At 49.7% G+C, this 14,398-nt stretch overlaps 1 protein-coding gene across 4 annotated transcripts; it reads right to left on the bottom strand.

Annotated features, from left to right (window-relative positions):
- Positions 1-599: 599 nt before the first annotated feature.
- TMEM222 (transmembrane protein 222) lies at positions 600-11,543 on the bottom strand. 4 transcript variants are annotated; one of them, XM_079115266.1, is made up of 6 exons: positions 11,284-11,524; positions 6,348-6,432; positions 5,004-5,035; positions 3,180-3,276; positions 2,961-3,091; positions 600-1,565 (listed from the first exon to the last, which is right to left on the bottom strand). In XM_079115266.1, the coding sequence occupies exons 1-6, from the start codon at positions 11,475-11,477 to the stop codon at positions 1,478-1,480; spliced, it is 627 nt and encodes a 208-aa protein (XP_078971392.1). In that variant the 5' UTR covers positions 11,478-11,524; the 3' UTR covers positions 600-1,477. The 4 variants fall into 4 exon arrangements, 3 of the variants coding, with proteins under 3 accessions (XP_078971392.1, XP_078971394.1, XP_078971393.1); XM_079115267.1 differs by lacking the exon at positions 600-1,565 and adding an exon at positions 1,574-1,912 and having other exon boundaries at positions 11,284-11,527; XR_013759899.1 differs by lacking the exon at positions 600-1,565 and adding an exon at positions 4,312-4,501 and having other exon boundaries at positions 11,284-11,543.
- Between the last annotated feature and the right edge of the window lie 2,855 nt (positions 11,544-14,398).

Here is a 14,398-nt window from a genome sequence, read left to right as displayed (position 1 = left end):
CTGAGCTACACCCCCAGCTCTGCAGGCAGATTTTAAGCCAGGCTTTCTCAACAGGTTTCAGAAAGTAAAGGACCAAAGTTGGGTGAGCGCTGCAGGGTGCGGGGAGCACGGAGCCTGCAGGGCAGCAGCGAGGGAGGGAGGTGATGTGGAGAGGCCAGGGACATGACCATGGGGGTCAGGACAGAAGTCTGGCAATCTGACCAATGGACATGGCTGGCCGATTCTCTTGGCTTACTCCAAACTGGGCATGCCTGATTGTGGCACAAGCCCAGGGCTCTGGTCTGCCCATGAAAATCCTGCTGGATTCTAACACCAGTCTTCCCACAAAGCTTGTCCCAACAAGGAATTTAGAAGGGGTTTCAATATTCACCTGCCTCCAGGAGAGAGCCTGGAATGGTGATCCTGGAACGTGGGAAATTCCCACGGCCTGGAGGTCCCTGAGGGAGGCTGACGTCCCCGTGGGCTCCAGGCACTGAACAGACTTAGCTGTGGTACTGGCACCTAGACCTCTTGCCAGGGGTAGAGGTACCAGGGACACCAAGAAGATAACCAGGTAAAGAGTGAGGGGGCCAGAGATGGAGAAAACAGTGACAGGCACCTCGACTCAAAACTCTTTATTGTCCTGCCAGGGAGCCCCTCACAAAGGAGCCCATGGAGCAGCGGGGTGAGGTGGCAGCACAGGGCCTTTTCTGACAACTTCAAATGGGGCACTGTAGTCAGGCGGGAGGAAACAGCCTGTCTCCTGCTCCCTGATGGCACTGGCTTTGGCCCCAAGGGGACCAAGCGTGGGTCTACATCACCTGGTCTCCAGGGGCCCCTCTGCACATGTCGACTTCACTCACCTCACTAGCCAGGCCCCAAACTGCAGGGCAGATGGGCCCAAGTGCTGGGAGGTCCTGGGAAGGGGGAAGAGGAGACTGCATGGGTTGGAGGGCACCAGGAGACGGGCACAGCATCCCAGGGCAGCTTCTGACAGACATCTGAAAGAGGGACCCAAACAGTCCTCTGGAACATTCTAGAGGCCAAAGGGGAAAGCTCCAGGGTATAGCACACCCTACCCCACCTTGGAACCAGAGCAACTGGCAGAGGGCAGGATCCTAATCCACCTCTGGTCATGGTGCTGCCTCGTCTGGTGGGTCCCTGTCCACACTGGGCACTGGGATGTGGCCAAAGGAGCTCTAGGGCAGGCAGGGTCTTCCCAACAGGTGGACACACGGTGCTTCAAGGGCAGGGCCACGAGTCCAGGGGGAGGGGACAGGACAGGGAGTGTCTGAGTAGCCAGTGAAACACAACAAGCAGACAGCCCTGCCCTATGCTCATTCATAGTCCCTTTGACCCACCCTCCCAGTCCCCAAGTCCAACAGAGCAGGCTACCCCTGCCTTTGTGGGTGAGGAGAAAGAATCTGGGACCAAAAGGGGCTTCCTCCTTGGAAGGCCGGTGGGGAAGCCCGGTAGACTTGAGGCCATGTGGCAGCTATCACCGCAGGTTGAAGACCAGGCTGGCAGTCAGGATGATGCCAAGGAGGAGGATGAAGGGCAGCCAGGTCTTCACGAAGGCTCCGATGCTGAGAGGGAGAGAGCAAGGTGGCAGGGCCCGACGTGCAGGCACGTGGCCCTGAGCCCATCTGTCTACAACCCTGACAGCACCGCCACCCCGAAGGAGGCCCTGGAACGACTCCCTCACCCCAAACTCAATTAAGGGATGGAACCTGGCTAGTGCCCACTGCGGAGGACCATGCGCTCCGGGTGGAGACCTAGACGCCGCTAGAAGAGGGAGGCGCGTGGTCTCTGGGCCTTGGGTCTTGCTGGCTCCATCCATCATCACTTATCTCTGAGGAGAGGGCTCCAGCAAGGAGACTAGGAGTTTCACTTTGGGTGTGAAAGTCACAGGGGCCTCTCCTGATGGCACTCACTGGGAGGGGAGACTGGGTAGTGTCAGCACAATGGTATGGCTAGAGCCAAGGGGCTGGGAGTCAGGGACCTGGGGTCAACGCTGGCTCTGCCTCAGTCTCTCTGCAACCACAGTTAAGTTCTTCTCAGGGGACCTTCAAACACCTTCCATGATAGGAAAAAAAACAAAACAACAACAAAAGGCCCTGGAGAGTCTTCTTTCCAGAAGTTTTTTTTTTTTTTTTTTTTTTTTTTTTAAACTGGGGATTGAACCTAGAGCTTGAACATGCTAGGCAAGAGCTCTACCACTGAGCCACACCCCCAGTCCTTTTTATTTTTTGAGACAAAGTCCTGCTAAGTTGCTGACACTGGCCTCAAACTTGCAACCTTCCTGCCTCAGCCTCCGAGGTACTGGCACTACAGGAGTGCACCACCTCACCCAACCAGAAGCTTTTAACGGTAAGCACAACTAACAGGGAAGCTTGGAGGGAGGAGGCCAGATTAGCTCCAGTGTGTGCGGACTCCCAAGTCTGGGCTCTGCTGTGGGACTATGGGTAACTCACTCAACCTCTCTGAGCTCAATTTTTACTATGAGCTGGCATGAGTGTCTTGGACCTCACAGAAGACTGTGACCTCAAAGGCCCACCTAAGCTACCACTGGGTTCGCTACTGAAGACCCTGCCTTTCACAAGGGACGTACAGGAAGAGATCCTGTGGGAGTAGCCACCATGCCATTCCATGAAGATCTATTTTCTTTGCCCGAGCACAGGTCTCTGTAGACTTACAGCCTCCCTGAGGAGCCAGAATCGTTACTGCCATCTCACCAATGCCAGCTGCAGTGTAGAGGCCAAGGCATCTACCCAAAGCCTCCCAGGGAGCAAGTGACAACCAGGCTGGGGACCCAGATGGAGCTGCATTTCAGGCTAGTCGTCACCTTCTCCACCAGGAACTCAGCTAGTCATTCTAGAAATTTCATGGCTCCAACTGTTCCTGACTGGATTTCAGACACAGCTGCGCTGGCACCCTTTGGAGAGCAGCCCAGGGGAACGTGTAGAGGGCGGGCAGCTCACCTGACATACTTTCCATAGAGCAGGCAGAAGAAGCAGAGGGTCACCATGTTCCAGTTTGTGCTATTGTTGTAGCGCATCAGGTTCAGGGCCAATGCCACATGTGAATGGCAGTTGTCACAGCAGAGATTGTGCTGGAAGTACAAGATGGGTCAAGATGGGCTGGGGTGAACTCCCCACTCTGGTCCTCATCTCAGGAGTGCTTGCTGTCCCGGCACTTACCATGCGGTGCTTGTACTCCTCAGAGGCATCATGCACAGCTGTGTCCCAGGCATTGGGCCCGCTAGCATAAACCTGCGCAGGGTCCAGCTTCCAGTACCTGAGGGAGAGAGGAGGTTCTTGGCATTGGATTGGCCCCCTGTGTCCTCTCAGCTCTAGTGATGCCCTCTTGCAACCTGCTCTGTGCCTGGCTCTGAGCTGGGTGCTGAGGCCAGATCTAGGCAAGAGTCATGTAGCAGATAACTAACAGGGTGAGGTGCCATGTACCATAGTGGATCCTGGGAGGACATGAAACTAGCTCAGTTGAGGGGTACTATGATCTGGATGTTGGCCCCACCCCACCACTGATATGTAGAAATCCTAAACCCCAATGTGAAAATATTAGGAGGTGAGGCCTTTGGGAAGTGTCTGAGTCACGGGGGTATCGCACCCCTGAATGGGATTAGCACTCTTGTAAGGATAGCCTGAGAGAGACCCCTTGCCCCTTCCACCATGTGAGAATATAGCAAGAAGGTGCTGCGGACCCTTGGCAGGCATGAATCTACCAGCACCTTGACCTTAGCTTTCCCAGCCTCCAGAGATGTGAGAAATACATTTCTGTGGTTTGTGAGGCACCCACTTGATGGTATTTTGTCATAGTAACCTAATGGATGAAGAGAGGGGGTAGGATATGGTTTTCTGGAAATGACACCCAAGTCTAGTCTAAGAGAAGTCACCGAGCACAGAACCGGGAGGTAGGCCCTGTAGACTGAGGGGAGAGCTTGAACAAAGTGAGAGACAGAAACTGTGCAGCATGTCCCAGAAATTAAGTGACTAAGCACGACTGAAAGATTCAGAAGAAAATTGGGGTGATGGAATGTTGGCTGGTGAGGTAGGAAATGCAACGGGGGCCATGTCACGCAGAGACTTGAATGTCACACTCAGGCGTTTACCCACAAGCAAGCATTCTCCCTAAGTCTCCCCATCTACGGCTTGTGGGGAGCTTATACACAGTGCCGTGGTGGCCTGGTTTGGGGCCACTTGGGAGCTCCTATGGGAAAAAGATGCCCTTTAAAACTGTCTTCGAAAAAATAAAACAACAAACAGTCTTCAAAAAGCAGCCTAGCAGCAAACACCAGCCCAGAGACTCCTATACCATATTTCCACCTGCCTGAGGAAACCCGAGTAGGGTTAGGGAGCTCGGCTGAGGCTGCCTCCAAACTGCCTCTGCTTTGTGACAACAACTTCTTCTCTGCCTCCACCTCTCCTGGGTACCCTTGGGCCATAGGGTACCTGCTGTTGTTTTGAGGGTACTGAGGACTGAGGCATCATCGCCAGGCCCGGAGCTGTGGCAAGTACCCAAGATGAAAAAAAATGAAGATCAGAAGCCCCCGACTAAGCCAGCTTCTTTCCCAAAGGATCTGAACCTTTACTACCTCTAAGCAGAACCTAACAGCAGCATCCAAACAATGCCTCCCTTACACCTTAAATGACCTGTTTGCTCCCAAGGGGCAGGAGTTCAGGATAGAGGGAGACAGCTCGGGCCGTGAGCCTGGTTCTGCCTTCCTGTGGGATCTTCACCACGTCCCTTCCCGTGCCTCACCCTTTGCCACGGAATGGAAAGCACAACCTTGCAGAGCTGAGGCAAGGCCTGGATGGTCTACAAGGAAAGGCCCAGCCAGGGAATGACACAGTAGGTGCTTGATACAGGGCTGCTCTGCCTGGGTTGACCCTGGCTGTCCCTCCCCTCCACACCTGGTCCTCCTGCTGTGCACCAAAGGGCCTGGCCTGCTGCTCTGGGCAGGAGCAACCTGCCCCAGGCCAGTTGCACAGGTGTTCATCACTTACTTGGCAGGCTTTCCAAAGGCCATGTTGTCTTCCTGTTGAGGGACAAGAGCAGAGGTCAGTGGGGAACCTACATCCAGGCCATATAACAAACCTGGGTCAGTGGCTGAAGTGCAATGACTTAGAAGAGGGTATGTCAGGGGTGGGCAAAAGTGGGGTGCAGGCCTTCTATGGGGCTGGCATGATATCTGAAGTGCCAACAGTGACTTTTCTGTGGGAAGGAGGGAGTGTGATACCCAAGGAATCGTGCATTCTCTGGCATCATTTTCTCTAAGTTCTCTTGTCAGTTTCCTTTATGGTGTGAACACCAGCCCTCTGTGCTCCTGACCCAACCATGAGGCTCACGTGGAGCCACCTACGCCCGGTAGCATCATGCATTCACAGCAGAATGAGGGCTGCTGGGCCTAGAAAGGCTTCCAACGAGGGAGACACTAGAACAAAGACCTAGGCTCACTGTGTAAGACCTGGGGTAGAGAAATTATGCAGGGACAGTCTGGTTTCAGAATCAGGGAGCTGCTACTAATCAAAGAGCTGGTTGAGGCAGAATTATGATAAAAATATATGACAGTGAAAAGGGGTTGGCCTTGTTGTATTAAGATATTGTGGTGCACACCTGTAATCCTAGTGACTCGGGAGGCTGAGGCAGGAGAATCACAAATTCAAGGCCAGCCTGGGCAACTTAGCGAGACCCTGTCTCAAAATAAAAAATAAAAAAAGGGCTGGGGATGTAGCTCAGTGGTAGAACATCCTGGGTTCAATCCCCAGTACCACCACCACAAAAAAAAAAAAAGTCATGACAACTATTAATATAAACAGGCTGATGCCACCAATATCTCCTTCATTCCTATCCCTGATACCTAGATACAGGCAGATGACACATGTTCATCTGGAACTAGCCCACTGGACCAGTCTTCATCCGTCTCCAGGGACTAGACCACAGGGAACAGAACAGGGCTGGTCTATTCTAGTCGTCCCACCCCAGGAACCATGTCAGCCTCCCCTATCTCCCCACCTTGGCTCCCACCTTCTGAAGGTCCAGAGATGTGGCTCCTGGATGGTCTGACTCCACTCTTGCATCTAACCCTTACCCATGGCTTGGTACCCCAGGGGCAGGGGCAAAGGAATGGGTCAGTTACTTAAGAATCCTTCTGGCCACACTGCCCTCCTGGCCTGTCCTGGAGGTAAGAGAAGGGGGAAAGGTGATACTGTGAGGGCTAGGGCCAAGGGATGCACGTTATCTGCATCTTCCTGGATTTGGGGAGATAGGAAGCCCGCCTGCAGGCAGGACAGGCCAGTCTTCCATGCAAGCCTTGGGACCTTCCAGGGAAGGACAGAATGGGAACTCACCGAGACAAAATAAGGGCCAGCAAAGTCCCGAATAACTCCTGTGGATGTGCAGATGCCCATGTGGCCAATGATGGGGAAAAACCACCTATGAGGGAAAAGGACAGGAAAGAGACAGAGCTTAGGGGCTTTTCAGCCAGTTACATGCTGGAGATATGTAGCCAGTGGGAGCATGTGAATATAATGTCATGTGATGTGTGCCTGTGAGGGTGGTCCAGAGGGGCAGGGGGAGCACAGAGGAGGGGTAACTAATCAACAGCACCCTCTCCACAGGTCTCCAACCGTAAGCACAATAACCGAGAGTGCAGGCGAGGATGAGGAGCAACCCCACTCATCACCAGGGGAGTGTGAAGAGTTTCCTTCGCTTTGAAAACCAGCTGGACACTATACCCTATGCCTTAGCAGGTCCACTTCTGAATAAACACCCAACAGGAATGAGTGCTAGTGCCTACCAAGGCCATGTACAGAATGTTCCTAGCACCTTTATTTAAAATAGCCAAAAATGTCTGTCAAAATTCACTGAACTCAGGGCTATAGCTGAGTGGTAAAGTACCTGCCTAGAATGTGCATGGTCCTAGGTTCCATCCCCGGTAATGCAATAAACAAAAACAAAACCTCATTGAACTGTACTCTTAAAATGTGTGCCTTTTATTGCATAAAAATTATCTCAATAAAGTTGACAGAAAAATAACTGGAAATAATCCAAATGTTCAACAATAGTAAAATCAGTAAACTGTGGTAGAGTTATATAAAATTCAAGAGATGGCAAAACTCTACTATGGCTAGAGGTCAAAGAAGGGTTATCTCTGCAGAACTGTCTGGTAGGGTCACAAAGGGCCCTGGAAATACTCTCTATGGCAGCTAAATGATGTGTACATATACAGATTCACTGAGCTCCATACTTAAGGTCTATGCATCTTATTGCATTCGAGTAATACCTCAATAAGAAAGTTAAAGAGCAGGGTGGGCATTTAAATCAATCTGTGAGTGTATGGGGGTGGTTCAAGGAAGGCTTCTCTAAGGAAATGATGAACAAATGTGCAAAGGCAGAGATCAGGACAAAACACGGTGTGCCCCAGGAACCAAAAGTCTAGTGTGTGTGTGTGTGTGTGTGTGTGTGTGTGTGTGTTTTGTGGTGTTGTAGATTGAACCCAGGCCTGGTGCATACCAGGCATGTGCTCTACCACTGAGTCGCCTCCCCACATTCCCTAGCCCTATCTATCTAATCTAATCTATCTATCTATCCATCCATCCATCCATCTTTGCAATGCTGGGTATTGAACCCACAGCCTTCAGCTTGACAGGCAAGTACTCTACGAAGTGAGCTATATCCCCAGCTCACTTTTTATTTATTTCAAGACAGTGTCTTGCTAAACTGCCCATACTGACCTCAAAATTGTGATCTTCCTGCCCGAATGTCCCAAGTAGCTAGGATTACAGGTGTGTGCCACCATGCCCAGCTTAAAAGCTCAAATCATTTTATTTTTTTTCTTTTTTTTGAGACAGGGTCTTGTTGTGTTGGCCAGACTCACCTCCAACTCCTGGGCTGAAGCAATCTCAGTTTCAAGTCTCCCAAGTATCTAGGACTACAGGTATGTGCCACCATGCACAGCTGCCATACGCCTTTTTAAAAAAGCAAATCTCAAGTGGACCTCAATATGTAACACAGAGAACTCCAGATAAGTCTACTGCCTGAGAACCGTGGCCCTACAAGGTCTGAGTGCTGCAGACAATGACCCAGCTAAACCAGGTATCGCAGGGCCAGCAACCAGGTCCTGGTCTCAAGGCTGCCTGAGCATGAGCACAAAGCATCCTGCTAGGGAGGTGGAGGCAAACCCTGGACAGATGCAGCTCAAGGAAGCAATTACATGGAACCGAGGCTGGGGCAGAGTCAGTAGGTTCACAGAGATGACTTTTAACCTTAACCTATGAAAGGACAGAAATCTCCAAAGCAGAAAGTGTGACCTGTGTGTGAAGAACAGGAGGGGAGAGCAAAGAGGCCAGGAGGGAGACCAGTTCAGAGGCTACTGCTGTAATTCCAGCTGCAGATGATGGTGACCCTGACTAAAGTATCAGTGGTGGGGTGGTGAGCAGTAGATGGATTCAAGCTATCTTTATAAGGGAAGACTGGGCAGAGTTTCAAGACTCTGGAGGTCTTCCCTGAATTATGCCTTCTAGAGTAGTTACACATCCAAGAGCCATTACTCTGATGTGTTTTCTTCACAACATCCATGCATGACTACCAGTATTTATCTTGACTACTTGGACCTTGACTCTCTCTCCACTGGAACTTAAGCTCCATGAGAAGAAGGATTTTGTCATGTTTACTATAGTACCCCCTAGGGCAGTGCCTGGAACATAACTGCAACTCACTAAATATCTGACTAAATGATCAATAAATGCCCTGAATTTAAAGTGTAAGAGAAGGACCACAAGTTCAAGTCCAGACTCAGCAACTTGGTGAGGCCCTGTCTCAAAATAAAAAATAAAAAGGGATGTGGCTCAGTGGTAAAGTGCCCCCGATTCAATCACCAGCACCAAAAGCAAGGGGGAAGAGCACAGGTGATCCAGAAGCAGTAGTGCCCACCTATAATCCCAGCTACTCAGGAGGCCAAGAATCATAAGTTCAAGGCCAGTCTTGTCAATTAGTAAGACCCTCAGCAACTTACAATCTGCCTTAGAATAAAAAATAAAAAGGGTCAGGAATGTAAACTCAGTGTTTGCCCAACATATACGAGACCCTGGGTTCAATCCCCAGCCTTGCCGGAGGAAAAAAAATGGAGAGGGTACAATTGGATTGGAGGAATAACTTCTAATGTTATATATATAGTTCAGTACGGTAACTACAGTTCACAATTTGTATATTTCAAAATAGCTAGTGGAGAGGATTCTGAATGTTCTCAACAAAAAGAAATGATAAATGCCTGAGGTTGATGGATATGCCAACTACCATGATGTGATCATTACATATTTTAAACAGGTACTGAAGTGTCACACTATATCCCATAAATATGTGTAAGGCTATGTGCCAATTAGAAAAAAAGAGTGGAGGGCTGGGGAGATACTCAGTGGTACAGCTCTTGCCCAGCATGAGAAAAGCCATGGATTTGATCCCTAGTACTGCAAAACAAAAACAAAAGAACCACCAAATATTTAAAAAAAAAAGAGGGATGTTCAGTTTAGATTAAGATCTAGGATGAGTACTGACTGACTTAATTTCCTCCTCTGATCTCCCCTCCAAAGGCAAAGACACATGACAGTTCCTTGTGCCAAATCTAGCTCTGCACGCTTAACAACAACACTGCAATGTATTACAAATGTTAGTTTAACACTCTCTCTCTCTCTCTCTCTTTCCCCCTTCTGCTGTAGGGTGAGTCCTCTGAAGGCAGTATAAGTTCTTTGACGGGCACATGATTATCTTACTCATCTTGGATTTATGAACACCTGTAGACAAGTCTGAATACAACTGGCATGTGAACTGCTTCTGGTTCAGATGACTGGGGCCCATGGTGCCTTCACCTCATGTTGCCATCAGTTCTCTGCAGAATACCAGCACAAATAGTGTTTTTGAAAATAAGTTGAGAGAAAACTTAGGATAATATGATAGGCTTTAACAAAACCAAGAGGTTCCCTGAATATCCTGTCCAGTTACTTTCACATTAATATTTTATTTTCTTCATAGCACTCATCACTATCAGAAGTTCTCTTGTTTGCCATCTACTCCTTCCATCAGGACTAACAGTCTACAAGAACAAACACTGCATTTGCTTTATTCGCCATTGTGTTTTCTTACTACCTAGAACTATCTGGGCACATAGCAGTCACTTAGTAAATGTGTTAAATGTCAATTGAATGATTAATGAACATGTTCTTTAAAAACTTATTTGTGAAGGACTCAGATTTGGATGGTCTTAAATGTAGAAGCATTTGAAAACAAAACAATCCAAGTATTTTATTATAAATGTTAAGGACACTTTAGGATGTAGCACATAAGCAACATGTAAAGTCAAAAATGATCCCTGGTCCAGAATCACCACTTGGCTATTTCTGATAGAGGAAACAAAGCTGTTTCATTGGGTGAAAGGTGTTAAGATGTAGCTGAACGATAACAAGTCATACAGTCGCAAAACTGAGTTTTGAAAGCCTCTGCTTGTGGGGTAGGAAGCTAACCAAAACTATGCTAGAGGCTTAGCTTTCCCATGGAAGAAGATAGTTCCTACCTTAGTAAGTGGCTGTGAAATTCATGGAAAATGTGAAAGGGCTTGGCAAACTGGCACTTGGAGCAGGTGTTACCAGCTGAAGTGTGAGGGCAACAAGCAGCAGCTGTGCACCTGCCTCTGCCCTGACAAAGGCTCTACACAGAACCTTCCTCTGGGAGGCAGACACTCTGGGACCTGCACCTGCTTTGCAACTGAGATGGTAAGACATAGGGTTAGTCTCCCAGACCTCTGGTGGCTCCTTCCCATTTGACCTCCCAGGAGCCGGTGTGGCCCCAGCCAAACTCGCACTGTTGCTTCCAGACGCAGCAGGATGTCTTGGTACTGCAAGTGATCAATAAGCATTTGCCCAATGAGTGTATAAAACCGTGAATGAATGAAGGCATCTCCTCGGATCAAGTTAGGGGTCCCTCTTCTGTGCGCCCGCAGCTCTCGAGCCTCCCAGCCCCCTGGCCCTTCCCGCCTGTCTACATTTGTTTTCCTCCGGGTCGAGACCAGGTGCAACCAGGGCAGGGCGCGCGTCCCAACTGTCAGCGGAAACGGGCAGCGCGCGGGTGGCAGGGTTCTGCGGACTGGGTGAGGAGGGGTGAGGAACGCCGGCCAGTCCCTGCGGGAGGGCTTGCTGCGTGTCGGGGGCGGGGACACCCGCCGGAGGACACCGCGGGGGCGCCGGCTCTCTCTGGGCCCTCTCCATCCCCCGGCGGACGCTGAAGGAGACTCACGTGAGCACCGGGATGGGCGTCCATACCACGCAGTAGGGGAAGCGGCTCCGCTCCACGTCCATGGTGACGCCGCTGGAGCAGTGGTACGGCTTCATGTCCGTCTCGGCCGCCGTCTGCGCCTCCACTTCCGCCATCCCGGGAGGGGGCGGTGGCGGCGGCAACAGGAGCGGAGAACTCCCTTCCGCTTCCGCCATGCTATGCTCGCCCCGCTCCGGCCGGCCCTGCTCCGCGCGGCTGGTCGCGGTGGCGTCACTTCCTGGAGGTGGGGTCCGCGGCCCTTGGCCTTCCCCCGGGAATTGGAGCCACGTCCCTCTGGGCCCGGCCAGCCTCGCCTTTCGGCCCGCGCCGCCGCTGCGCTGGGGCGCCCACGCTGCCCTCAGGCAGCCGGCCGTCGAGCGCGGAGCCCCGCGACGGTCCCTAGTTCAGTGCGCTGAGGCTCCTGAGAGGTGTGGTGCAGGCTGTCCAGAGCACGTCGTAGGGGCCACGCACTTGACATTGTGCCTTATGCCCTAAACCGACTAGACGTGCACATTTAGGTGTTTTTCTTATTGTACAAATGAGAAACGGGCTCCGGAGGGGAGGGGAGGGGCCTCGACTCAAACCTTTCTCTCCCCTTTGCCCGTTTCGTGCTATGGCTTTTCACGAGGTAATGGTAGTGTAAGGAAGGTCAGACAGAACTCTGTGTGTGAGCAGGGGAGGCCTGCCTGAAGGTATTTGAGCTGAGCCCTGATGTTTGCCAGGTGGCACGGGGGAGGGGGATGGATGCAGCCTTGTAAAGAAAGGAAAGCCTGGAGGAGCACCGTGTGCGGGAGAGTGTGAATGTCATCCTGGCTGGAGTGAACCGCAGGCCTCATTCTACAGCTGGGAAGAGGAAGGCTCAGGAACTTAAGCAACTGTCTGAGATCACGCCCAATGCTACCGAGAGGCCAGGCTTCGTCTCAGTCTTGGATTTAGAGGGATGCCAGGATAGACACAGGAAATGAAATCTGCTGGGGAGGGGTGGTGTGGAAGACAAGAAGGAAGGCAACCACTAAAAATCAAGCCAAAGGAACAAATCCATTCAGGAAGGTGGAAGCCGCACTTTTGGGGAAGGTCTTTCTCCCACTGAATTACTCTCCCTCCCTGCTAATCTAGGGAAAACCTGTTCTATTTTGAGACCATAATGCTTTAATGATTTTTTAAAAAACTGAGGCTGAGGATTGAACCCAGGGATGCTTTAACACTAAAAAAACATCCGCAGCCCTTTTTTATTTTGAGACAGGGTCTTGCTAAATTGCTGAGACTGCCCTTGAACTTGTGATCCTCCTGCCTCAGCCTCCCAAGTTACTGAAATTATAGGCATGTACCACCGTGCCTGGCTTTAATGTATTTTAGTATGTCTGTCTCTGCTATGGAATCTTAAGGATCTTGACTTGAGTAGCTACTACAGCTCCTGGTACAGAGCAGATGCCTACTCAATGTTTATTGATTTATTGAACAAACAGATGTTTTCTAAAGACTTCACAGGTATCACAGCTGGAAGTTATTCTAATCCACTAAAAATTGTTTGAGCATGTTTGCCCCTGTCCCATGACCCTTTGTGAAGAACGTGATGCTTGAAGAGAGGCACAGGGCACAGGATAGATTAGGTGTGCAGTATAGGGTTGTTGGATGAATAAATTACATTACTTCTCCATCAGGTCACTGTAGTTTCCTAATCTCTTTGGACCACAGGCCCCAAAGAAGATCTGTGCCTTGAAATCCCTCTGCTATCATTGTCAGTCCATGTGCCCCTTGAACAGTTGTACAGACGGTTTGCCACGAATTTGGTAGTACTGTTAGGGGACAGACTGGTGTGAATGGTGGGAATATGAGGTTAAGAGACTACTTCTATAAAAGGGACCCCCACATGCTTTCTTTTCCAAGAAGCAATTTACCTGCAACCCTGCCTGACCTAAGTGTACAGGATATGTCACATTCCTCAGCAAATTGCCTGTTAGCTGCAGGAGAAATGCAGGCCCAAAATAATGTTGATAAGAGGAACCCAAGTCACCCTGAAGAGGGACACTTTTGTCACCAGATCCTGAAACTCTGGGAGGTAAGGATAGTCCCTCCAAACCATAAAACCTATAAGAATGTATGGTTAAGAATTCAATTAGAACCTGTCAGCATGGGCCAAAGTTACCTAGAGTTGCCATGGCAGTGGGGACTTAAAAGTCAGATGTCATTTTCCTGTCAGTCAAAAATCAAGGTGCAGAAAACTTGCAATGGAACCACCATTTGACCCAATTATCCACTCTTCAGCATATACCCAAAGGGCTTAAAATCAGCATTCTATAATGACACTGCCACATCAATGTTTATAGTGGCTCAATTCATAATAGCTAAGCTGTGGAACCAACTTTGGTGCCCTTCCACAGATGAATGGATAAATAAAATGTGGTATATATACACAATGGATTATTACTTGGTCGTAAAGAAAAATTAAATTATGGCATTTGCCAGTAGATGGGTGGAACCAGAGACTATCATGCTAAGGGAAATAAACCAGTCTGAGAAAAACAAAGACTGAATATTCTCTCTGATATGTGGATGCTAACACACAAGAAGCGGGGTGGGAGGGAAGGTTAGAAGTTCATTGAAATAGAGAAAGGGGAACGAAGGGAATGGGGTGAAGAGAATAGGAAAGACAGTACAATGAATGGAACATAACTTTCCTATGTTCACATATGAATACACAACCAGTGTAACTCCACATCATGTGCAACCACAAGAGTGGGAAGTTATACTCCATGTATGTATAATATGTCAAATACATTCTACTGTCATGTATAACTAAAAAGAACACATCTTTAAAAAGTCAAGAGGTGGACCTGGGCAGACTCTCTGGAAACTTCTCTGGGATCCCCAATAAAACTGGAGTGTAGGACAGGCACATTGTCCCTCTCCTGAGAACCCACTCTCTCCATTGAGAATGTTCCCTTTCCCTTTTCCTATCCCTTCAATAAATTCATTCCTGTTATTTGAGTGACATGGCTAAAATTTTTCTAACTTAATTGAAAGAATGGGGATTTGAAGGGAGGTCTTTACGTTGCCTCAGTTTCCTGGAAAGCCCCAGCTCCGTAACAGTCTTAAC

This window comes from Sciurus vulgaris (genome assembly GCF_902686455.1).
Source record: "Sciurus vulgaris genome assembly, chromosome: 1".
NCBI classification, from domain to species: Eukaryota; Metazoa; Chordata; class Mammalia; order Rodentia; family Sciuridae; genus Sciurus; species Sciurus vulgaris.
Note: the sequence above shows the minus strand (reverse complement) of the source record. Positions and strands in the feature narration are given on the sequence as shown.

Excerpts from the sequence above, each read along its gene's own strand:
- TMEM222 (XM_079115266.1), bottom strand. The coding sequence starts at position 11,477 with ATGGCGGAAGCGGAAGGGAGTTCTCCGCTCCTGTTGCCGCCGCCACCG. Across the intron at positions 3,277-5,003 it reads GCCTTTGGAAAGCCTGCCAA|GTACTGGAAGCTGGACCCTG; the intron begins GTAAGTGATGAA and ends TCTCTCCCTCAG. Across the intron at positions 1,566-2,960 it reads CTCTATGGAAAGTATGTCAG|CATCGGAGCCTTCGTGAAGA; the intron begins GTGAGCTGCCCG and ends TCTCCCTCTCAG.